General features: G+C 34.3%; 1 protein-coding gene across 2 annotated transcripts in view; it reads right to left on the reverse strand.

Annotated features, from left to right (window-relative positions):
* Positions 1 to 27,758, reverse strand: part of HGF (hepatocyte growth factor) — a 74,267-nt gene that overhangs the window by 17,894 nt on the left and 28,615 nt on the right. For both annotated transcript variants that reach the window (XM_029956890.1, XM_029956899.1), the window contains exons 8-11: positions 19,665 to 19,839; positions 16,765 to 16,892; positions 6,709 to 6,811; positions 3,156 to 3,289 (exon numbers count right to left, since the gene is read on the reverse strand). In XM_029956890.1, the coding sequence (XP_029812750.1) occupies positions 3,156 to 3,289; positions 6,709 to 6,811; positions 16,765 to 16,892; positions 19,665 to 19,839 (540 nt within the window). The remainder of the gene's footprint in view (positions 1 to 3,155; positions 3,290 to 6,708; positions 6,812 to 16,764; positions 16,893 to 19,664; positions 19,840 to 27,758) is intronic.

Genomic DNA, 27,758 nt, shown 5'->3' on the forward strand with positions numbered 1-27,758 from the left:
AAAAAAAAAGTCTAAAAAAAAACCATTTATGTGCCAAAGAGGTAGGTTTCTTTGCTTTTTAGTGTTATACTAGAATGGCATCTTTTTTTTTAATGTTTTATTTTATTTTTGAGAGAGAGAGAGACAGCATGAGCAGGGAAGGGTCAGAGAGAGAGAGGAAGACACAGAATCCAAAGACAGGCTCCTGCTCTGAGCTGGCAGCACAGATCATGACCTGAGCCGAAGCCAGATGCTTAACTGACTGAGCCACCCAGGTGCCCCTAAAAAGACATCTTCTGTAGAAGAACACTTTCAGGACCTATGCAAACCCTAATATGGGAAATATTGAAAATTGGAAACACACTAATTAATTTGAAAGGGTATGAATATAACTAATGAAATAAACATATAATACAATAAATTAAATGTAATAATGATATGATTTATTTCTGCATATGAGGTGTTTATTTAATATTATAGGGAATTTGTTTATTAAAATAAGTTGGGAGTTCATAGTCAATTATAACCATACTAGATAAATATCATATTTAAGAAGTTTGCCTTTTTTATAATAATGTTTCAGAAACATGACTAGTGTTGGGGTGCCTAGGTGGCTCAGCCAGTTAAGCATCCTACTTAGGCTCAGGTCATGATCTCACGGTTCATGTGTTCAAGCCCTGCGTCGGGCTCTGTGCTGACAGCTCAGAGCCTGGAGCCTGCTTTAGATTCTGTGTCTCCCTCTCTCTCTGCTCCTCCCTGACTCACACTCTGTCTCTCTCTCTCTATCTCTATCTCTATCTGCCTGTCTCTCTCTTTCTCTCTCTCTCTGTCTCTCTCAAACATAAATAAACATTTGGCTACTTCATGAAAAGAGCCTAAATGTCCATCACCTGATGAGTGGATCAAGAAGATGTGGTATATATACACAATGGAGTACTACATGGCAATGAGAAAGAATGAAATCTGGCCTTTGTAGCAAAATGGATGGACCTAGAGGAAGTCATGCTAAGCAAAATAAGTCAGGCAGAGGACAGATACCATATGTTGTCACTCATAGGTCTAAAAGGAGAAACCTAACAGGGGACCATGGGAAAAGGGAAGGGAGAGAAAAGAGTTGGGGAGAGAAAGTGAAGCAAATCATGAGATCTTTGAATCCTGAGAACAAATTGAGGGCTAAAGAGAGAGGGGGGAAGGGGTAGGGGGATGATGGTCATAGAGAAGGACACTTGTGGGGAAGAGCACTGGGTGTTATATGGAAACCAACTTGGTAATAAACTATTAATAAAAAGAATAAAAAAATTAAAATAAAAAAATAAACATTAAAAAAAGAAACGTGACTAGTGTTTCCACTTAAAGTAAGAAATTATTTCTTTAATTTGCCATAAATTATGTTATTATATTTCATCTTTTATTATTTAGAGAGAGAGAGAGAGTGAGCACAAGCAGAGGAGGGGCAGAGAGAAAGGGAGAGAGAATCCCAAGTAAGCTTCTCACTGTCAGTGTGGAGCCCATGTAGGGCTCAAGCTCACAAACCTTGAGACCTTGAGCTGAGCTGAAATCAAGGGTCTGATGCTTAACCCACTAAGCCACCCAGATGCCCCTGTATTTCATGTTTTAAAGCAAACATCATTTCTTCATTTTAATCATTTTTAATTGGTACTTTTATTCCTATTTTCAGGGTACTTGCTACTGGCTTATCTCACAAGAGAAACATTTTTTTATTGTACTTAATTTTTTATATTTTAATTCCAGTATAGTTAACATACAGTGTTATATTAGTTTCAGGTGTACAATGTAGTGATTGAACAATTGTATACACTGCTCAGTTCTCATCATAATTGTACTGTTTAATCCCCTTCACCTATTTCACACATCCCCCCACCCACCAAGAAAAACATTCTTAAAAGACAAGGGTGTCCTATTTTAGACAGGAGATAGTTTAACATAATGTTTAAAGATATTTGCTATAAACATAGATCTATGAGATATGTAGTCCAGTAAAATGGCCTTTTGCTGCTGACACAGCTTTATTATATGGCTTTTTCATGCAATAACATATGGAGGTTATACTTCCATTTCAATATGTATTATTCAGTCATTCTCAATTAGGGTGATTTTGTCCCCTAGGGGACTTTGGCGATATTTAGAGATAATTTTTGATTCTCAGTATTTTTTTATTGACATCTAGTGGGTAGAGGCTAGAGGCCAGGCACACTACCAAACATTCTATATTGCACAGGAAAGCTTCCTACATCAAAGTTTCATGCAGTACAAAATGTCACTAGTGCCAAGGTGAAAAATTCTGAGACATTTCTCCAAGCTGACTTCCAGACAATTTTTCCAATTCACCAAGTATCACAGTATTGAAAGGTTGCACTAACATGAGCATTAATAATTACTTTCTTATTCTTATTCTTATTATTACTTGCCATTCTGATTGGTGAAAATGATCTTATGCTCTTATAATTTCATTTTTTGGTTTCTATTAAGTTTTAATCTACTCTTGTTTATTTGTTTAATTATACTCATTCTGAAGATTCATTTTCTTCATTTTTCTCCTAATCTTTGTCATCTTTTTCTTATTTATATATACAAGCCCTTTTATATGAGGTATATCAGACATATGCCTTTTACATATATCTTTTACTTTAAACACTGATATGCTTTTAATAAAGTCATCTTTGACTCAGAAATGTGGTAAGAATACTCTAGGCTTTTTAATCTTTGGCTAAAGCATGAGAATAAAGTGAAAGCAATGTAATCTCAGGTCTGTCCAGGGGTCTGTTACTGGGAGGGGGCTTTGTTAGAGGGCTGCAACACTCACAGCCTGAGCAGTTAGTATTGGGAGGGGGGTCTTTTTGGTAAAGTCATGTTAGAACCATGACCATTTTATTGCATCTGGATTTCAAGTGAGAAACTTCTGAGAATGAAAATATTTGAAAGGTCAGCAGACTGTTTCTTTGTCTACAAGAGACATGAAGTGTGTGTGTGTGTGTGTGTGTGTGTGTGTGTGTGTGTGTGTGTGTCTGTGTCTGTCTGTCCGTCTGGAATGCATCCCCATTTTAGGATTGATTCCAGCTCTCCAATGTTTCCACCTCTGATTAAGGTATCAGTTTAGAGGAGATTCAGTGTATTTTAAAATATTTCACCTGAATAATTTCACTATAAGTACTTACAACGAGAAATAGGACAATAATCCCATGGAATGAGAGGATTTCCTGTGTAACACCAGGGGCCATGGGCATCATCGTCAGGATTCCGGCAATAATTCTTATTCAGCTTACTAGCATCTGGTTCCCAGAAGATATGCCTGCATGAACAACAAACTCTGAAGATCACAAGATGCTCAGTTTGTCCAACAGAAACAAACTGTCACCAAGATAAAATCCTAGCATGTAACTTCCATTACAGAAACAATACAAACTTCTATTTGGCATGAATTTTAATTTTTTTGTTTTAGACTTATTTTGTTGTTCTTACAGTTCAGAAGCTTGTTCTCTAACTCAGGAATATGGACTATGGCTATGTGATTAGATAGATAAAATGATACAAAAATTTTGGGATTTGCTTCTATTTAATAATTACAGTGGTAAGATAACAATACCTCTATGCATGGAAGTGGAGAAACACTGCCAGAAAAAGAGCAGATGACAAAGAAGATCAAGATTATAAAATACTTAGAAAATGCAAGCTATTGTAAAAGTATTTTTCATGTTTCAAAAACATAAGAAGCATCATTAGCAACATCATTATAACAAAGGACAAAAATATACACTGAAAATTAATAGTAATGTGCTAATGAAATAAACTCTAAAATTTCACCAATCATATAGTTACAATATATGATTTTTGGACAGATAACTGAGTAACACTTTCTCATTTTACCTCTTACTAAGTTTATTACGTAAGAAAGTCAATAATCCTCTACATTATTTTATAGGACCATGCCCACTCATATAACATCAATATTTATATTTATTTTGAAGAAATTAAATACCAAATACCAATTGGCCATCCTGACCAAGTCATGAAAACTATACAAGTAAATAAATTTGTTTTGGGTTATCAGTTACTACCATGCTTGATTGTAATTAATGGGTCATTCAAAAAAATGAAAAGAGCTTGGACAGGGAAAGTTGGACTATCTTTCCAAACTCAGGTTCATTTTCTGGACCAATGACAACAGCAAATACATATAGTACTTAACTATTACCAGATTCTATCATGTGTGATTTACATATACTTGTAGGGTATTCTTAAATCAAAATGGTAACATGCAACTTATCATTCGTTTCCTGCAAATTGTTTTCAAATGACTTTTAACTATTTCTGAAGGTCCACCCCAAACTTGGTGAATTAAGATGAATTAACCATGAATTCCCTAAATAAATATGTCACATCTTTCCAGTGGTATGCTGGAAATGGTTAAAAGGGCACTCCGAGATGTGTATGAAATCTTCATTTGTTTTCTTTGCTGATTTCTGCGTGTACATTCTTCCACCATAAAAACGTCAAGTTTCCAATGTGAAATCTCTGAAGGCAAAATGGTACAGTTGTTTTTCACAAGTCCACCCCACCATATTTCTAAAAATGCCTTCAAAAATGGCAGTGTTGAAATTAGCGTTTAATCTTAATCATACTAATTCTGACTTAAAATTCTATGATGAATCTCTTTAATATGATAAAATCCAAAGATTTTTTAAGCTTATTTATTTGAGAGAGAGATTGAAAGAGGAAAGAGAGAAAGAGACAGAGAGAGAGAGAAAACATGAGTGGGGGAGGGGCAGAGAGGGAAGGGGAGAAAGAGAATCTCAATCAGGCCCCACACTATCAGCACAGAGCCCAATATGAGGCTTGATCCCACAAACTGTGAGATGATGACCTGTGCTGAAATCAAGAGTCAGAAATTTAACTGACTGAGCCACCCAGGTACCCCCAAATCCAAAGTTTTTAATACCTTATAAGACTCTATATGGTCTTACCGGAGGATTCTTGGTCTGTGGACATTGACCAACCTTACCAAAATTATTTCTGATTTTCAGCACTTCAATCTTTGGGCTTTGGGACAAGCTATCCTTTCTGCCTGAGGTACTCTTCTCCTACACTTCCTTTGACCAACTCCTGGTTAACATATATGTCCCAATTAATGTCTCCTTCTCTAGAAAGCCTTCCAGAGTGTGAGCTCCATGAGGAGAGAATTCTGCTTATCTTTGAAATCCCAAAGCTATGGTGTCCAGTACAGTAGCTACTAGCCACATGTGCCTACCGAAGAATTGGTATGTGGCTAGTCTAATTTGAGAGATGTTTTAATTGTAAATATATACTAGATCTTGAAGCTTTAATATGAAAAAAGTAAAAAATCTCATTAACAACTTTTATATTGAATACATATGAAGGGAAAAGTCTTTAGATACATTGGATTAAATATTGTATTATTTAAAATAGTTTTGCCTATTTATTTTTACTTCCTTAAATATGGCTGTTAGTGCAGATTACCTGTGTGAAATGCATATTTATGTTAGAAAGCACTGCTTTAAAACTATCACTATTTGTGAAGTAAAATAATTGAAACCATATCATCCACTAGTGAGTAAACTTTCGAAGAGAATAAAGTTAAAATCAAAGTAGGACTGAAGGCAAAATAACTCACCTCTCTGAGCTCTTACATCCTTATTCACACCTATAGAAATATCTTCCATGTGGGATTGCAGTGGCCAAATAAGGTCAAATGACAGTAACCTTTTTTCTTTTATTCTTTTATTACAATTTAAAATTTTTTTTTCATTTTTTTGAAAAGAAAGTGGGAATGGGAGAGAGACAGAGAGAGACGGAGATACAGAGTACAAAGCAGGCTCCAGGTTCTGAGCTGCCAGCACAGAGCCCGAAGCAGAGCTTGAAGCCACGAGCAGTGAGATCCTGACCTGAGCTGAAGTGGGACGTTTAACTGACTGAGCCACTCAGGTGCGCCCTTTTTTTTTTTTATTCTTAGTGCATATATTCTGAGACATTTGTTAAAAATCAGTTTTATGTCTCAAGTATGTCTCAGACTCCTTTAGTAACTCCAAACACACTAGAACTATAGCTAGAGTTGAGAGATGACAACTTTGTGAAAATCTCTAATTCTCTGAAATGTGTCTTGGGTTTTTTTTCAGTTACATATACATTCCTTTAGTTGTAGAAAAATTTAATGTGTCAAAATAAAGCTACACAAAGAAACCTTTCTCTATAAGTTTTTAGTAGTTATGTGGCTATTTAAGGTATATATATAAATGAAAATGGTTACGTACTGATTTTTCATGAACTGATGTTAAAATTAATAATTAAATGTGAGAACACAATAAGAAATGTACTATTTGAAACACTAGATTTGCCACTTAATTATGTACTGTCTTTTCAAGTTATACAGTTGCTTTCCAATATAACCATATCATCCTTAAAAATGGAGCCAAAACTTATAACCACTTTGTTAACATTTCCCATGGGCACTGATCACAGAACAGAACACATAGTAAATATTCAATAAAAAATGTGCTAGATTGAGTTACCTACTTAAAGGTTTGGAGGGAATGTGGTAAATTGAGTTGCACAGAATGACAAATCTAATGTTTTTATTAACTTAATATAATATATAAAAGAATAGAAAGAAATAGCACCGTGCATATCTGAATATACTACCTGCTGTTATCACAACATATGATAGGATATATTGAAAGAAAGAAATTGACACACCTGTGTAAGTCTTCCATGTTCTTCTCCCACATTGAACATGTTAGTCCAGATCGTGTTTTGGATAAACTGCCCATATAGTTTTTGCCATTCCCACGATAACAATCTAAGCATAAAATATATGGAAAGAGGCCTAATGAATACAAGGAAGTATAGAACAAAAACTTTTTACAAGCATGATGGCACATGAAAGTCTACATAAAAGTTAAAACAATGCACTCTGAAATCAGTATAAATCAAAGATACTCAAATATTTCAGATTTAAATATCTTTGTTTTCAACCAAATTTTTCTTCCTTAAAATTAGGGCTTATCCATAAGATTGCAAAAAAAATAATCAAAGAAAAAATTAAATGAGTGGCCTACAGGGACACCAAATAAATGAGAATTTTTAGAATGGCATATATGTTTCTCAATATTTTCTTCTGAAAAATTTTGCTTCACAGGAAAGTCACAAGAGTGATATAATGAACAGTCATATATTTGTCATATTTGTTGTGTTTTGGTTTTCATCTTCATAAGATGAACATTCTGAGTCACTCAAGCCAGCTGTTTTGCAAATGTTCTTTAATTCCATTTGTCTCATTATTTTCTCATGATTTAAATCAAGATTAAGGCAGGATTATGGCATAGATGATATTTTGTCCTTTGCAGAACATTTTCTCATCATGAGAAATGATGACATATGACATATTTTATCATGTTCCATTATTGGTAGTGAGTCTGATAATTTGCTTAAGCGATATAAAGAAAAATTTGGGTTCCTTTTAGGTTGAATCAGCATCTTATTGCCAAACAAATTTCCATAAATGACTTGGCCTACTTTGATTACTTTTGCATGAATCAGTTATTACTATGCTGGTTTTGATACAGTTGTTTTACTACTGCATTTCTTTATGTATTATCATTTTTTGGTAAATGAGAATGTTTTCTTCTCCCCCACTGTTTCTATGTGATCAATCAACTACTACCACTAATGGTAATAAAATGCCTGTAGTAGAAGTGGTAATATACAGATAGACTCATGTGTCCTCTTTTTACTCAATATGATGATCTATTCCTGTTGCTGATTTTGACATTCAAAATTGTTTCCAAGTTGGTTGATGCAAGCCATTTTAAATTAGTTTCTATGTCTTTTAGTGTGTCCTATATGGTTTTACTTTTAACTTTTTTATTCAGTTGAATAATTTGTGTTTTATTAAACATTGATAGAAATGTCAATATTCCTAATTTTAAAATATCACAAAAAAGTAGTCAAAGTATTCCAAACATGTGAATTATAGTTCTACATTTGAAAAGAAACACCATTCCTTATTTTAAAATAATAACACATATTTTCAATTTGACTATCTATTAAACCTTCCTGATTTTTATAGGAATGAACACTATAGATTTTTAGACTATAAAATGTTATCTACAAATATACATCAACATTAAGACTATTTGTTTTAAATTTGATAAACCATAGTCTATTGTCATATTTAAATATGCCTTGTAATCATAATAAATAGCTACAAATTCTAATAACAATTTTAAATAAATAACTAGTAATCTGTTCAGGAATCAGTTAACATAGTGAAAAAGAAATATGATAAATATATTCAATAGTCATGTTTTCGTATCCATGGATCACATTTTGCAGTAGCGCTATAAGGAATTTGGGCTTAAATATAAAAACCCAGAGAGGATAGGATTTGATACAGATAATATCGTAGTCATTCCAGTACACAATAAAATTTCCCTAAGAAAGCATAAACTTGCAAAATCCAATACTTGCACATATGCAGAATATACCAGTGAATTCATTTCCTCTGACAGTGCTTTTCCACGCACCCCATCCCCATGTTAGGAAAGATTAAATCTGTGACTGTTAGGTAGTAAATTCTTTAGATAGACTCTTACTGAAGAAAGCAATTGTGCAACACAGTATACTAGTGCTATTTTTTTATCCATTTTGGATTTTTTGCACATATGCTTTCTCTATCAGAGGATGAGATGCTCCTGACCACCACCCTTTTACTTGAATGCAGACTATAATATATACATATATATGTGTATATATATATATAAACTTTTTATTTTATTTTATTTTATTAATGTTTTTTAATGTCTTTATTTTATTTTGAGAAACAGAGCAGAGAGCGAGCAGGGGAGGGGCAGAGAGTGAAGGAGACACAGAATCTGAGTAGGCTTCAGGCTCTGAGCTGTCAGCACAGAGCCCGACACGGGGCTCGAACCCACAGATTGTGAGATCATGACCTGAGCCAAAGTTGGATTCTTAACCGACTGAACCACCCAGGTGCCCCTAAACTTTTTATTTTAGAATAGATTTGAGTTACAGGAGAGTAGTACATTGGTACTGAGAGTTCTCATATACCACACAGTTTTTCCTACTTTTGACATCTTACTCAGTATGATAGATTTGTCTTAACTTTTAAGCTATGCTGATGCATTATTAACTGGAGACCATATTTTGTTTAAATATGTTTTAGTTTTAAACTTAATATCCCCTTTCGTATTCTAGGATTCAACATGATACCACATTACATTGATTTGTCATGTTTGCTAAGGATCTTCTAAATGTGACAGAGTTTCCAGACTTTCTTATTTGAGGACTGTCACTTTTAAAGAAAATAGGCCAAGTATTTTGTAAACTGTCCATTAACTGGATTTGTATCATGTTTTCCTCATGATTAGATAATGGTTATAGGTTTCTGATAGGAAGTCTTGAGTATTTTTTGTAACTTTGTAACTTGCTGGTGAAGGATATTCCAGCCTCACCTCATGCCTCCTTGCCCCAGCCTCCTGCTCCCATCAGTTTCTCCAAGGAGCTCTTGTTTATTTTAGGGATGGGAAGTAAGTAAACAACAAGAAATAGGTGCCAAATGTGTTTATTTCTATTTGGTGCCATCATTGCTAGTTCCTTTTATTCGCTAGAGCTAGTGCTAGTGTGTGTGTGTGTGTGTGTGTGTGTGTGTGTGTGTGTGTGTTCATGAGTGTGTGTTTTTTCTCTAACTTCTAATAACACAGAATTCTTTTTTCCATCCATTCCATTATGTGAGAAGCTTCATTCCAGGTAAAATTATGTTTGCCTCTTTTCACAGTTCAACAACATACACAAAATAATTTCAAAACTGCTATGTCCCAATACTAACAAAAATTTACACTTTAAAGTTCAAAATCTATTCATAGTTATTTAGCCCTAAATATATCCCAGTGAGGCCATATAAAGTCAGAAAATCATGTCCAAATGTTATTTAGTCTTTCTTTCTTCTCTATAGTATTGGTATCTATTTGATATATAGAGAGGCATATTTCTGTTTTTGTTCCTCTTGAGGTTACTTTTTGAATATTTAAAGCATTAATATTGGCTAATGGTCAAAACTATATGAAAATATACCTCAAGCAGTTCTCATTTTCCCTTTGCATCATTGTATTTCTACCCACTACTTACCATTACCAAGTAACCCAACTTTAGTAGTTTCTCATTATGTTTCCTCTATAATTTCTTCACTTTTTTGGCAAAACTATATATTTGTAATATAAATATTCAAATTCTTTCTCTACATATTCTATATATGTATTATATATTTTTATTGCTAGTAGTACATCTCTTTATTTATTACCAATAGAGTACCAATTCTGTACTTTAGTTCTTTGCTTTTTTTAATCAGTATATCTGAAAATCACTTCCTATCAGCTCACAGAAAATTTTATTATTCTTTTTGCAACTTTATACTCCATTGTGTGATTTTGCAAACTACATTAGAGTTGTTTTGCTGTTACAGAAAATGCTGCAATAAAGAACTCATGCATATGTTTTTGCATATTGTTGGAGTTATATTTTCAAATAGTACATTGTTGAACCAAAATGTGAATGCTCATGTAATCTTAATTATTGTAAAATTATGTTCCATGGTTTTACCATTTTGCACTACTAAAAGCAATGTGTGAGAGTTCCTTTCTCTAAAAGGAAAGGGGTAACCAACTTAGCAAAAAGATAATGTTGTCAAGCCTTTGAATTTTGCAAATTATATGTGAGAAATACAAGTCTCATACATATTGTAAGAAATTTCAATGTTTATATTTTTCTATGTGAATTTAAGCATAATTTTCTTATTTGAAGGGGATTTATATATATCTTTATGTATTTTGCAATATTCATATATATAAATATTGCTTTATGTATTTTGATACATATATATATCAAAATACATATATATGTATATTGCTTTATGTGTTTTGTTCATTACTTAACTTTTATGGCCCTTTACATTTTGGTTTCAGAATTTTTAAATATTAAAAATATTTTCTCTTTATCTGTAATATGCATTTCAACATTTATTTCCAAATTTGTCTTTTGTCTTTTCAGTTTAGTGTGTGTGTGTGTGTGTGTGTGTGTGTGTGTGTGTGTGTATGCTTTGCCATGGTGGGTTTTCAATGTAGCTTATCATATTTTTCTTTTATTGCCTCTAGATTTTGAGTGTTAATTAAAAATCATATCACTATATCTAGATTAAGAAGAGATTCTTCCAAGTTTTCTTCTAGTGTCTATATGGTTTCCTTTTTCACATTCAGATCTCTTATACATTTGGAGTTTATTTTGAGGTAATGGTATAAGGCATGGATTTAATTTTATTGTTTTTTCAAATGGTTACCTTATCGATCCATTACTATATTTTAAAAATTCTTTTTTTTACCCAGTGATGTATAGTGACACATTTTTTAATATCTTAAGTCTCTTTAAGGTGTCTATTTCTCACCTCTATGTTTTGTTCCAATTGTCAACTTATTCATTGTACTAGGACTATAGTCTTAATTACCAGCTCTTTATAAAATGTTTTAATATGTGATAAAGTTAATTACTTCTGATACCCTTATTTTTCAAGATTTTACATAGTATACTTATGTGTTGACTCTTCCAAGAGAACTGCAGAATCAGTTTGTTTGGTATCAGAAAAAGAGTTATTGCTCTATTTATTAATATTACATTAAATTTGTACATTATTTATGATGTTGAGTTCTCATATCAAGAACAAAGGATGTTTTTCCACATGTTTAAAGACACTTTTGTGGCTTTCAGTAGTGATTTTAAAATTTTATTACATAGATTTTACACATTTCTTTCTAAATTTATTCCCAAGTTTCCATCAGTTTTGTTGCTATTATACAGTTTTTCTCCTTAATTAAATCTTCAAACTCATATATGAATGCTACCTTAGTGATTTTTTTATTATTGAATTTAATTTTATAAGTATACTACTATTTACATCATTTGCATAAATAAAGATCAATAAGCTTTTTTACTTATATCGAATAACATCTCCAATCCAGTGTTAAAGAGGAGTATGTTAACGTATGCTAACTTATACATACAATGTTACATAGTAAAGAAAGTAGTATACATTCTTGTTTTCTTTTTTACCTTCACAAGAATGTCTCTAATGTTTCCTCACCAATTGGAGAGTATATACATCCCCATTATGTGTATAATATATACTTATATATGTTTGTGCCTATGTGTGTGTGTATATGTGGGAATGTTTATGTGTCTATACGTGTGTATATTATAATGTGAATATATATTTTATGGAAGTCTCTGCCTCTGTTTCTCTCTATATATAGATATGGATATACAGATATGTGTGTATAGTGCATATATATTCCAGAAAATCTCATTTGAGTATTTTTATGAGAAAGGAGTAAATTTTGTAACAGGAGTTTCAAAACTTGTTGACATTTATTATATGATTGTTTTTCTTAGATCTAAGAAAAATTCTGTTAATGGATTCCTAAAACTGAATCCTTTTTGTTCTTAGACTAAACTCCACTCAATTATTATGCATTATTTTTTAAGTTGCTTTACTGAGCTGTTCATTCAAATTTCCTTTAAAATTTTTATATTCACAAATGAGATTATTAACAAAGGTTATTGTTTTTTTCTTTGCTACCTTCATCATGTTTAGGTATTAATATTATAATTTCAACATTTCTGATCAAAGTTTTACATATAATTTACTGTGTTTTACTGTATTTTTTAAAGTAGTTTATTGTCAAATTAGTTTCCATACAACACCCCCACAAGTGCCCTCCTCCATTATCACCACCTCTTTTCCCCCCTCCCCCTTCCCCTTCAACCCTTGGTTCATTTTCAGTATTCAATAGTCTCTCAAGTTTTGCGTCCCTCTCTCTCCCCAACTCTTTTTCCCTGTTCCCCTCCCCCTGGTCCTCCATTAGGTTTCTCCTGTTCTCCTGTTAGACCTATGAGTGCAAACATATGGTATCTCTCCTTCTCTGTCTGACTTATTTCACTTAGCATGACACCCTCGAGGTCCATCCACTTTCCTACAAATGGCCAGATTTCCTTCTTTCTCATTGCCATGTAATACTCCATTGTATATATATACCACATCTTGATCCATTCATCAGGCGATGGACATTTAGGCTCTTTCCATAATTTGGCTATTGTTGACATTGCTGCTATGAACATTGGAGTACATGTGCTCTGATGCATCAGCATTTCTGTATCCCTTGGGTAAATCCCTAGCAGTGCTATTGATGAGTCATAAGGGAGTTCTATGGATAGTTCTTTGAGGAACCTCCACACTGCTTTCCAGAGCGGCTGTACCAGTTTACATTCCCACCAACAGTGTAGGAGGGTGCCCGTCCCTCCACACCCTCACCAGCATCTATAGTCTCTTGATTTGTTCATTTTAGCCACTCTGACTAGTGTGAGGTGGTATCTCAGTGTGGTTTTGATTTGTGTTTCCCTGATGATGAGTGATGTTGAGCATTGTTTTCATGTGCCTGTAGGCCATCTGGATGTCCTCTTTGGAGAAGTGTCTGTTTATTTACTGTATTTTTAAGCTACCCAGGAAGTTAGGAGGCACTGAGATGAATTGGTCTGTGAATGCACCTAGGCACAGTAGGTGATAGAATCGTTCATTAATCCATTTCTATATTCTTCTCTAAGAATAGGTCTAATAGTTGAACTAATCGAACTGACCAGGGTCAATTCAAATTATTTGAATTTTCCTAGTAAATTATCCATTTTGTTTTTATTTGCAGTTTCTTACATGAGGTTGCATAAAATAGTCTCTTATGTTTTCTAATTTTCCTGTTTTAATACTTATTTCCCCTTTGATAATTGTTATTTTATATTTTTGTTTTTTCTTTTTTGCTTATATTTCCTCTTCTATTTTTCAGTAGCTGGTGATTGTCTATATTAATATTTTTCAAAGAACCATCATTTTGCTTTATTCATTAGTTCTAGTGTTATTAGTTCTAGACCTTATTAATGTCTGACTGATATAACTTAGTTATTTTCTTTGTATTGCTTTTGGTTTATTTTTTCACCAGCTCTAAGTTTGAAACTTCATTTACTTGTCTTCATTATTAATGATATTGATATAAGTACTTAAAACTATGAATTGCATCGTTTACTGCTTATACCTGTATGTTATATAATTTAATAAGTTGTATTTGAAACACATTTTTTTAAATAGTATTTTGTTGTCAAATTGATTTCCATGTAACATCCAGTGCTTCTCCCCACAAGTGCCCCCACCATGACCATCACTCCCTTCCCACCTCCCCCTCCCCCTTCATCCCTCGGTTCATTTTCAGTATTCAATAGTCTCTCATGATTTGTGTCCCTCTCTCTCCCTCTCTCTCCCCATGGTCCTCCATTAGGTTTCTCCTGTTCTCCTGTTAGACCTGTGAGTGCAAACATATGGTGTCTCTCCTTCTCTGCCTGACGTATTTTGCTTAGCAGGTCACTCTCGAGGTCCATCCACTTTCCTACAAATGGCCAGATTTCATTCTGTCTCATTGCCATGTAGTACTCCATTGTGTATATATATCACATCTTCTTTATTCATTCATCAGGTGATGAACATTTAGGCTCCTTCCATGATTTGGCTATTGTTGACATTGCTGCTATGAACATTGCGGTACATGTGCTCCTATGCATCGCATTTTGAAGAAAGTTTATAATTTCAGTTTTTGCTTTTTAATAGAGTTATTCAATATCTAATTGGAAGAGCATTTAGATGTTCAACATTTAGGAAAAACTTTTCTAATGTATCAGTCTATACATGTTTGTATTTTCTCTTCTATGGAGAAGGATAGGGCCAACATCTTTCTGTGTGTGTGTGTGTGTGTGTGTGTGTGTGTGTGTGCATGCACATATAGCACATAATGCCAGCCATTAGCTTGGCAGTATCATACAACAGCATGCCATTAACATTTCACAGCTATATGTTGAATTGGTTAACGGTTTCTCTAAAGTGGGGCTTCATTAACTTGCCCTACAGAGTTTAACACAATGTTGCATTAATCAAGTAAGATATATTGTTAAAAAGAATGTATCTTTTAAAGTAATGGAAAGATCACTTCAAGAAAAATTATATTCAATCCCAGCTGTACTACTTTGAGAATTTAGGCAAACTATCTAAATTCATAAAAATAATTTCTTCATCTATTAATTTTTAGATTTATTAGGTAAGCATATCATCAGCTTAACATTTAGAATCTAAAATTCCCTATTTATTACTTGATCCTTTGGTAAGTGATATGTCTGTATACAAAAACATCTTACTATACATAAGAAGCCTTTATACAAGTGTTCTCATTTGCCTCCTTCTCAAATTATCATTGCTTGTTTACATGAACAAGACAGGGACAAAGATCCAGCTGGTACTAAACCTCACTTAAACACTGGTTTCAACTTTATTTCCAACTGACCTTTGAAATCTGCCAAAGAACGGTGATATTGACTGAAAAGGGACTGAATTCCTCCTCCCTCTAAAACTTCTCAGAGTTGTTCATAAAACAAAACAAAAACGTGGCACTGCAGAAAAAGTTAAAGGATGGGAGATGTATAGAACAATAAATCTTATGGGATGAACTTTAAATTCGGCTTGGGATAATTTGGACTGACCATGATTAAATTTATGGGAAAGAATATGATTAAAAATCATAACCCTGAATTCATTCTATACTAATAAATGCCCAGATTCCAACATTATTATTAATCTTTGACAAATGACTTCTTTTTTAAGAAGTCATTTTCATTTTAACTTTACTGTGGCTCCCCGAAACAATTATCTTCAATGACATCTCCATTTCCAAGTCAATGGTGGTTAATCCCAAACCCCATCTCCACTGCTAACACCCAGGTCCATATCACTCTCCTCTTTCCTGAATTACTGAAAACATGCAATAGATCCTCCTGTTTCAGCCCTTGTAAGAATCTCTAGCTATTTCCCATAATGCAGCCAGAGTCACGTGTTAAACTTGAAGCCAGACAGATCATCTTCATCATCTTCGTCTTTTCAGAACCCCGCAACACAGCCCCTTCTTTTTCAGAAGAAAAGTGTAAATCCGTCCAGTTCCTACCAGGCATATGTGATTTAGCCCAACTGTCTTCTAACCACATCCTCTTCTGCAGCCTCCCTTGCTTATTCTGTACCAGCCACAGTGATGTGTTGTTTCTTTCCTTTCCCTTTTCAAGCACCGTCTCATCTCATGGCATTTTCACTCGTGGTTTCCTCTCTCTAGAATGCTATTTACAGATACACGCACAGAGCACATACTGCTCCCTCACCTCTTTCAGGTCCTGCTTAAATGTTCCCTTGATATTCTAAGATCTTCCCATATCCTTAAAATGTAGAACACCAACACTGTCTCCTCTTACTCTGGGGCATTTTTCCCTGAAGAATTTACCACAAATTAACTTATCATACCCACTTCCATTTTGCTTGTTTTATTTTTGTTTCCTGTTTGTGGGAGTTTCTGGTGAGAAATTCAGAGTGAGAGAATTCTGATTCGCTTACTAGTATATCTCCAGTGTCTAAAACTGTGCCTGGCACCAGTATACACTCAAATAAACAAATAAAATTTGAACAAACGAATGTATAAAGGAAATTCAACTGATTTTGTTTGTGAACCAGCAAAACCAGTGCAGCAAGAAGGAGGTCTTCTGCTGTGAAATGTGTCCTCCCTTTGGGCATTAACCCTGAAATTAATCGTGCCCACCCTGCAAAATGTCAGCTATTACCTTGTCTGCTTGACACATCACATTTTGGAATTTGGGAGCAGTAGCCAACTCGGATGTTTGGATCAGTGGTAAAACACCAGGGTGACTCAGCTCCATCTGGATTTCGGCAAAAATTTTCTCGTAGGTCCCTATTGAGAAAAAGCATGTTAATGTAAAGTGCCTGAGTTCTTACAAATGGTGAAGTAACCGCTATTACGTTTCTAGAATCTCAGAATTCATGCATGTTTATAAATAGAGTTCTAAGTTTTAGATTTAGGATAGATATAAAAATTTAGAATTCGGTATACACAGCTGACACTGCCCATGTGACTGAAATAAAGGCTGTCAGATGTCTGTATTCTTTTCCTGCCGCAGGCCTACAGTTCCATACAAATGCTACTGCTCATGAAAGGGAAAAGTAGCACCCCTTCATTTTTCTTACTCATTCCCAACACTTAGACTCCCAACTATTATAATTTAAAAAACTGGCCTATTATTTCTATGTTTTCATGGCCAATATATAATGTAGAAAGAACACGTATCTCTCATGTAAAATTAAAGTTCTACCTATCCAAACATTTGATACACACATACACACACACACACACACACACACACACACAATAGCTTTATTTTTCTTGAATTCTGTATCTCTTTGATTTATTTAATGTACTGCATAAATTTCTTTCCATTACAGAATACTTCTTTATTGATTTACAAAAGTTATCTGAAACCTCTATAAATATTTCTATAAAATATTCTATTAATTCTATAGGAAACCTAACTGCTGGATAAGTTGTCAATGTATTACAGATATCCTTTATCTTAGCAGCGATTTAATAGACAAAGTGCTAAATAGGGCAAAAGTCTATATTAATATTCCCTATATATAAAAGAATTTTTCCTTAATATTAGGTTCACATTAAATAAAATATGTAATTTATGGTTTGCTTTCCTGAAAATATGCTCTCTAATTTGAAGCCAGAATGGGCTTTCTCTTTATAGACCTTTGGCTAATAATTTAATAAGATTAATATTCAGTCTATTGTAAACTGCATTCTTTGTATCACTTAGGTCCAATCAGAAATACAATTTTATTAGTATTCAAGTTCACCATTAGAAACAGAATTTTTTAAGAAAAAAACTTGAGTTTAGTTATAAAATCAACAAGTTAGTAGGCTATCTAATCAAAATAGATTCTGATACAAACTGTATTATGTAAGATTGTGAGAACAGTGAGGCTAATAGTTAAAGACATTGTGTAGAAAGAGATTATAGTTATAACCCATATTAAAGTCATTAGGCTTCTTATAAAATGATAAAATTATTAAGATGAAGAAAATTTTCTTTTAACCAATTTGCACTTGTATTTTAAAAATTTGTGTAAGTATAAAATATGTGCAGTGAGTTCTACATAAAGTTTATACAAATTTGCTATTTTAAGATGAACAATTGCTTAGTTAAATTCTTTTGAATATTTGTACATACACAGTTTCTTACTTGAGTATTATTACCAGTTATTAGAAATTAACAAAATATGTGAATGGCTCTGACACTGTCTCCTTTGTCCCTCTTAACTAATCTCTTCTCATTGCCTTTGCTTTCTCTACTTTGGTATTTATCTCTGAGGTGTGAAAAACATGGGTCAGGAACAGAGAGCATTGTTATGACATAAATGAGGGAAACAAACCACAATGACAAGTAAACATTTGTTAGTATAAAATAATGGAAAAATATTGATGTGAGTATTTACTATCTAAGCAAATACATTGAATTAGCTAAAACAAGCGAAGACGCTATAAAATATCTCCTTGCTCCAGTGGATGGGCTGACTCATGCTCATAATTCTCCATCTTGAAATGTTAAGCTCTCTTATTAAAAGCCAATTACATAAAGCCAATAGATGTTATTTATTGGTGCTGTTTCAGCAAAGCCACTATGAATGGCACGTGTGTTATAAATTTCAAAAGCAATCATTTTATGTTCCTCATAACAAGGTGGACAATTTAAAACCACATGGCAATTATGGCTATTCTGTCCCACAAAAGTCAAGTAGTGAAAAAAAACAGCCATGGAGAAGGCGCATAATAGCAATATAATTGATATCCAAGTGCAGTTTCTTTGGCTTGATTCATCTAAATAATTGTTTGACTTTCCTACCCTTTAAAGGAAATCTAGAAACAACAGAAAACATTCTTTTGAAATTTTCAAAAAGTATTACTCCAAGGCCCAAAACACATCAGTTTACAATGTTGATTGAAATCAAGGCATGCCTCTTTTTGTAAAAGAAAAAATATATAATCTTTGCTAATATTAATGTGAAATTTTAAGAAGGCACTAGTTTGAAATTTAGCTGGTTATCATTATCATTAAATAATTTATGAAATATACACGCAAAACCAAAGCTGTGATCAGAAATCTAGAGATGTGTTTTCCAAAATATGGTACATCAAGCATCTGATTCAAATCACCTAGAGTGCTTACTAAAATGCATAATTTTGAGATCCAAATCTTATATATATATTTTAATATTTTTTTCTGTTTTTTATTTATTTTTGAGAGACAAACAGAGATAGCACGAACAGGGGAGGGGCAGAGAGAGAGAGGGAGACACAGAATCCGCAGCAGGCTCCAGGCTCTGAGCTGTCAGCACAGAGCCCTACGCAGGGCCCGAACCCACGAACTGTGAGATCATGACATGAGCTGAAGCCAGACGCTTAACCAACTGAGCCACCCAGGCGCCCGCCAAATCTTATATTTAAGGAATCAAAATATCTGGGTGGATGAATCTGCCTTTAACTTCTTATTATCTCTAGGCACACTAAAGTTTAAGAATTACTAACACAGGAATTAGTAGAGCAACCATTCTGCCTCATTTCCTGCAGAGCCTACTGAAATTTATATGTGCCCAATATACTCACTTGCACTTGAAATTTTCCGGAGTTATGTCATGCTGGTGAGGATACTGGGAATCCCAACGCTGACATGGAATTCCATTCCAGATGGTATTGATGGTGCCCCGGTAACCTTCTCCTTGACCTTGAATGCATTCAGTTGTTTCCAGAGGCACATCTGTGTCATTCACAGTACTGTGAGCTATTGGTAAAAAGAAATATTAAACTTAAGTACAATCTTTCAATCTCTCATCCATCTCTTAGTGTTCATTTGCATATGTATCACTAAGGTGTTCTGTCACATAGGTTTTTATAATAATTGAGTAGAATAAAAAAATTCAAGTTATCATTATTGCTCTCTCACTCAGCCTAAAGGAATGAGTTAACATAGTGAACTCAACTGTAGAATTTCTCTGCTCATGAAACAGAATATTCTAGGGGCGCCTGGGTGTCTCAGTAAATTAAATGTCCAACTTTGGCTCAGGTCATGATTCATGGGTTTCAGGTTCAGGCGGAACATAGGGCTTTGTGCTGACAGCAAGGAGCCTGGAACCTGCTTCACATTCTGTCTCCTTCTCTCTGCTCCTCCAATAGCGCATGCACTCTCGTGCTCTCTCAAAAATAAACAAACATTTAAAAAAAGAATATTCTAGTTTGACTTTATCTAGACTCATTTGAAAGAGCTTTACCTAACAGCACTTAAATTTCCTGGTTCTGTATACTCATTCATTAATATTAGATGCAAAATCTTTCTATTTATTTTATATATATATGTATATATAGTAATCACTTTTCTTATTTTTAAAATTGAAAAATATGAGTAATATAGTGAATAATCAGGGAAATTATAAAGAACTATGCCATAAGTTTGGCTATATACAAAGTAAGAAAGGGAAAAGTTGACTTATAGACCAGTTATGTTTTAAAAAATCAATTTATTAGGGCACCCGGGTGGCTCAGTTAGTTAAGTGTCCAACTCTTGATTTTGGCTCAGGACATGACCTCAGGGCTTGTGAGTTCAAGCCCCACATCAGGCTCTGTGCACACAGCGTGGAGCCTACTTCAGTTCTCTCTCTCCCTCTCTCTCTGCCCATCCCCCACTTACAACCCCACCCTTTCTCTCAAAAATAAATAAAATTGCTTAGGGTTGACACTGTTTTAAGTCAATTTATTATTATTACTAAATCCATTCCAGTTTTATTTTCATTCAAACACTAAAATAATATATTTTTGAAAAACTCTTTAAAGGCATTTTACTTCCATATGTAACTTCCATATCTAACATATCATAATTTCTGAGGACATCAATACCTACAAGATTCAATGAGTAACCACATGTTCATGTTCAGAAGATATTAAGAGGATGGGGCACTTGGGTGGCTCATCAGGGCAAGTGCCCCATCCTGACTTCAGGTCAGGTCATGATCTCACCGTTCATGCATTCAAGCCTCGAGTCAGGCTCATAAATGACAGAGTGGAGCCTGCTTGGGACTCTCTCCCTCTCTCTCTCTATCCCTCTACCCCTCTCGTTTTCCTCCCTTCCCCTGCTCATGCACACACTCGCTTTCTCTCTCTCAAATAATAAATTTAAAAAACTTTATAAAAAGAAAATATTGAGGAATCATAAAATTCTAAAGCCAATTAAAGATGAAAATCTTCCTAATTTGAGGGAAAAGTTTTCACATTTCAAAAACCCTAAGTAAAAAAATAGACTGTTTGAATAAGAATACTGAGGAAGACATTTCACTGCAGGTTCATCCACTAAAATTCCAGTCTCAAGTTCAGATTCCTAATTGTTGGTACTAACTTTGTACCTCGACTGTAAAGTTTCCCCAACAAGATTTAATTAAAGATTTTTTCACTTATAAAAGTAGCAATCAAAAAATCCTCATTTGAACAATTTTGTTGAACAGTTTTTTCTAAACTTCCATTAGTATAATTTAAAAACTTTGATATAAATTTAAGGAGCCAGTATTCACTTAAAGACAGTGTTAGTTAAAATTAGTAAATAAAGCCCACAACTTTGGATTTGTTTTAAACCATTTGGATTATTTAACAGGTTCTAATTTGGAGGTGAAGACTCAAACCTTTTAAAATTACAAAAATTGCTGCACATTAATAAAACTACAACATAGTACAGAATAAATGTAACTTTCATTTGGCCTTTCTAGAGACTGAATATTTGTGTCTCCTCCAAATTCATATGTTGAAATGCTCATTGCAAATGTCATGGTATTAGGATGTGGGGTCTCTGGGAGGTGACTAGGCTATAAGGGCAGATCCCTCATGAACGGGATCATCGCCCCTAAAAAAAGACAACACAGAGTTCCGTCACCCCTTCCACCATGAGAAATCTGCTTTGATCTTTGTCTTCTCAACCGCCAGGACTGTCAGAAGTAAATGTCTGTTGTGTACAAACCATCCAGTCTATTGTATTCTGCTATGGCAGCCTGAACAAGGCCTCAACAAGATGTAAAATCTAATTAATAATATTCTTTTTGTTTACTTTTATTTTAATAAGCATCCATAACTTTGAAATATTTATCTCAAGCAATTTGATGTATCTTAATTAAATGGAAATATTTCTTATCATTTTAACTGCAAACTAGCAGTATTGAGATACTATTTTTCTTCAGAAGTGCTCTCTGAAATTAGTGAGTCTGTATTTATGCCATTTGACATTCAGCAGCTAGAAATAACTTCATAAACAAATGCTATATAATTCTGGTGGCCAAGTATAGAATAAATATCATAGGCCAAACGAAATATATATTCATACAGCAAGGTAACTAGATAGTTTTCATCAGTAAATAAGAGTTATGATGAAATTTCATGCAGCTGTTGAATGCAGATTATCTGATGAGGGTCATGTGAGTGATTTTTCATATCATTTAATCGGATACAAATGCTTTATCTTTGTTGCCTACATACATAATTCCTCCTCAAACAAGATGAATTATTACTGAATTGTAATAAAATAAGACTCCTTTATCTGTCCTACTGTATAAATACCAAAACTTAATGCGAAAACAAAACAAACATTTCATGCCAATTGCTTTGGAATAAGTTCCTAAATTTTAGGAATGCTCTTCCTCTGGACTTAGACTGTATAACGTGAAACATGAATAAGGGGAGATGTTGAGATCTTCCATGGCCAAGCAAAGTGTTAGAGAAAAGCAGCCCAGAAACATCCCCAAGTATCAGCAGTGGTTAATCAAGGTTAGCCAAGGCAATGTGTGTATATCTGCATATACACAAACATTTTTGCAAGTGTGTCTACCAAGCACACTAAAAATATGAGATGCTCACAAATAAGAGAACTCCTCACAAATAAAACATTCTTTTCAGTGTGTCAGTTGTGGCCACCCTTTGGAAGCACACGCAAAGATAGTTCTATGATCTTTAGTGGCCTATGAGTGAAGAAATGCTGTCTCTTTGATGATCGACAGCAAGGTTTCTGTTTGGAAATGCTTTTTATAAAAACAACATTTACTACTGAAATTCTGCACTGGTCTTTTACAACATAATCAAATACACTGGGTGCCTCTTGGAACATTAATTTTACTTGTGTTGTGATCCAATTGCTGTAATATCTGGTGGTGACTTAAAGGTTTGAATGGACTTTTTGAGAGAATGAACATTGACTGTCATGTGCTACGTGGGACAAACATCGTGCCACCCACGGAAAAACCACTACAACAAGATGACGAATAATGAATCTGATCCATTTTCTCCATGGAAGGCTAGCCAAATTTTTGCCCAGAAAACTCATGGCCCTGATGGAGTTCTGTGAAATGCGCTTGGAGAAAATGAGTGCACATGCATATTACAGACAGCCATGCCCAGAACTCCATAAGCTTTCCATGAACGGCAAGTAAACCCTTACATTTACAGTCCCCCTTCTCCCCCAAAATCTAGATTTCTTAGTGGTGATAAACTGTTGCTGTTGTTTTGCCTATAGCTAGGAGCAAGTTGCTCCACAGGCCATTGGACAAAGACCTGATTATTCCTTGGAATACTTCTGCACAACCCGTTTGTATTCCAACTTCAGCTACTGAAGAGCAACTGAAACACAGGATTTACTTTACGGTGGTCCCTGGAGATTGAGAACAGTGTGTAAAGCTATTCTCCCATCAACAGACTTGTGCTCTTTGGTCCTCAAATGGCAGGATCAGGCTCAATGAAAATTTAAAGAGCTTCTTATTTTAAAATTGACATGGGAAAGTAGTATAAAGACCTCCAAAGAACAAACCTCAAATTGCTTGCACGTTTGCTTTCCCTGTGAGCCTAGAATTCCTATCTGAAACTTTTCATTGGACTTTATCCAAGCCTTTACTGGTATAAAATGCTCAAGAGACAAGACTTTCACGAAAGGTCTTCAGTTCTATACTCTTATTCCTTAGAAGATGGCTTGAAAAAGACCTCCAAGTATAAGATCTTTCCCCTGAGAAAGGGTTATTGATGGCATTGTTTTTGTCTGACTGAGAATACAGTGAGATTTCATTTCCATGGATCTCTGTTCTAGCCTTGGATGAAATAATAAATTCAGAGAAATAAACAGCTTTATTTAAGAAAGAAAATAATGTGCTAATATTCTTTTCCCAACATATAAACACACTGAGTTTTACAAGGTTAGATATTCTCTTAAAATGATACCAATGTAGACTGATTACTAGAAGGAAGTATTCTTTTTATTTATTGCCAATGGCAACATACCTGTATTAGTCTGCATGGGCGACCATAACAAAATACCAACGACTGCGTGACTTAAACAACTGAAATGTATTTTTCACAATTCTGGAGGCTAGGAAATAAAAGATCAACGTTCCAGCCAATTTTCTTCACATTTGATCCATCACTAAGACCTGTCAATAGTCAAATCTGACTATTCCACTCTCTCACTGTCTCCTTTTTCCATTAGTGTTATTCTTGATCTTCAATATTTAAATGGCCTAAAAGGAGATGAATTCATATTCACTAGTTTTTCCCTTCAATCCCTATTTCATACTGCAAACAGAATGATATAAAAATCTGAGTATATTATTTCCCATCCCTACCACACTCACACACACACACACACACAGATACATGTACACACACACACACCAGTTAAAACACCTTCAATGATTTCCTTCTACCTTAGAACAAAGACAAAACAAAACGATCTTTTACTTCCCTGCCTATACCACTAAACATGTAGTACTACATTTCTCTCCAAGGTTCTTTATTCCAGCCAGAATAGTTTACTTCCTATACTTCCTATTTTCTATATTCTCATTTGTATCATTCTGTTTGCAGTATGAAGTAGGGATTGAAGGGGAAAACATTTAAATATTGAAGAACAAAAATAACACTAATGGAAAAAAAAGACAGTGAGAGAGTGGAATAGTCAGATTTGAGAGGTATACCCAAGATAAAATTGACAGGTCTTAGTGATGAATCAAATGTGAAGAGTGAAGGAAAGATTATTTCTAGGATTATTCTAGATTTTTAAATGTTAAATATAATGGTCATACCAGTCATACAAAAGAGAGCTTGAAAAGTATATTAGACCATCCTACAGGATAAAAGAAGAAAATTAGAAAAGGTGATAGATGATAGAGATCTCCAACCAGGTGATTTGCTCTTGGTGAGAGGTAGAAAACAATTGGACCACCCAACAGGTACATGCTAGTTAATGGATATCCTAATGGGACCACATCAGCCTTACATGTCAGACATGTAGCAAAAAAGGCTGTTTGCAGAGGTCCTTTTGGAGATCAAAACTATTTCAATAACAATGCTAAGATGTCATCTATCCTTTATACAGTGAAATTCCTAGATGTACTTGAGGCTTAATCTTCCAGAGAACTGAATGCAAAAGCAAATATGAGACATAAATCCATCTTCTTCCTAAGGTAGCATTGAAGAAATTTGCAAAATTTTGAAACCATTTTTCAGCTTTATTGAGGTATTAATTGTAAAATAAAACTGTAATATATTTAATTTTTTTAATGTTTATTTTTGAGAGAGGGAGAGAGACACAGAGCATGAGCAGGAGAGGGGCAGAGAGAAAGAGGGAGACAAAATCTGAAGCAGTCTCCAGGCACTGAGCTGTCAGCCTGGATCCCAATGTGGGGCTCAGACTCATGAACCGTGAGATCATGACCTGAGCAGAAGTCAGACGCTTAACCAACTGTGCCACCCAGGCACCCCTGTAACATATTTTCAAAACATGTATAGCCAGGGTGTTTATGAGCTGTTGTCATTTCAGTAGAAATCTCTTTCTGAGGAATATGGTGCAAAGGATAACAGAGAAGGCCTGTCCCAGCCACGTCTGTCAGGTGACGAGCAACATTCACCCTTCACTTTCAGGGCTATGCTCACTGATTGTAAGATTAAAACGTTGGGAGCAAAGTGACAGGAACTAATCTGTGGCTCATTCAGCTTTTTAACAAATAAAAGGAACATATAGCAGTCATCAAAACCTTGGCTCTGGAAGGTGTGAATATCCCAATGTCAAGGCAATGTCAGCTTTTATTTTACTAGTTCTGGCTAATGCTCTGAAATTCAATTTTATCATAGGCCTTTGTGTGTTTTGTTCACTTCTATACCCCTAGAATCTAGAAAAGAGTTTGAGGTACAAGAGCTAGTCAGTAAATATTTATTGAATAAATCCTATGCAAAAAGGACCGACAATCTTCCTTGTGTTTTCTGTGTGCTCCCTAGAATTGCTGTTCTGGAGAAGATTTTGCTGTCACTATTTACTTATGACTTTTCATGACCTTCAGAAAAGACTGAACTTAGATGTGCTTTGAGTACAAACATTGAGCACCTACACATCGACATAAGCAGAACTCAGCTTTCTTATGTTTCTGCTCAAAGTTACCTCTCTCTCAAATATGCATCATCTACCCAGTACCTTAGTAAATATCTAAGACTTTCCTCTTTCCCTATCTCATTTCCCACTACATCCAATTTGTCACTATATTTTGGACATTCAGATTCTTAAGTATCGTTCACATCGTTCCTCACCTTGTTATGCTCACTGCTTACGGCATTAATTCACATTCCTGGCCTATTCGAATCTGCTCTTATCAGACCCACCTGCCTCCTGTCTCAGCTCTCTTCATGCCAATTACTGGAAATGTATGGTAATTCTTCTGGTTCAGTTATCTTCAGTTGGTGCCGGCATGTTTGTTTTTACTTTTGTTTTTGTTATTCTTGTTACTAAGAGAGTTTTGAAAAAATATTTATGTTTTCCTGCATGTTTTTAAGTTGACATCCACATTTTTTATTAGAGGTTTAAATAGCTGCAAAAGATGTGATTTCTAGTATATGTTTACTACAGCCATTTTAAAACCAAAATTTGTATGTTACACTTTAAAATAAATTAATGGAGTGATTTGATAACTACCTGTTCTTGGATAAATATACATTATCAAGCTCTTTTCCTCTTTGAATCATTATTTCTATTCCACTTTACCCATAGAATGTTATTTGAATTTTTTTAATTTTTTAGTTTATTTTTGAGAGAGAGAGTGAGCAGGGGAGGAGCAGAGAGAGGGAGAAAGAGAATCTCTCTCTAGATTCTCAAACTCACAAACCATGAGATCATGCCCTAAGCCACCAACAAGAGCTGGACACCTAACTGACTGAGCCACCCAGCCGCCCCCTGAATTTAATGTACTTTGTGTTGTAGAGTATTTTATTCTTTACCCATCATACTTTTCTTAAAGATTTTTATATTTTTTAATTAATTATTTAAATTTCTTGTGACCATCGTATTCTAAGGGATCAATACACATGTACACTATACATGCATATAAACATACTTGCACATATGTATATATATGTAAGTATGCATATATTCTGGATAGAGTTATGTAATTATTAGTAGTACATAAATGATAAGCAGCATGAATATATAGTATTTTCAAAGGTCTCTTTGTTTAATTGTCCCCAATGTTTTATACCCCAGGACAATGCACCAAAATAAAATTCAGGAAGGATGGACGGTTTGGTTTTGGTCAGGAAAGTAAGAAAGAGCAATTGTGAATGAGAAGGTAGGATTTTGAACTTGACTAACTACTTAGAAACATGTCCATCTCAAGCCGAAGATTTTGGGAAAGCATTAATTTG

The sequence above is a fragment of the Suricata suricatta genome, chromosome 2, assembly GCF_006229205.1.
Source record: "Suricata suricatta isolate VVHF042 chromosome 2, meerkat_22Aug2017_6uvM2_HiC, whole genome shotgun sequence".
NCBI classification, from domain to species: domain Eukaryota; kingdom Metazoa; phylum Chordata; class Mammalia; order Carnivora; family Herpestidae; genus Suricata; species Suricata suricatta.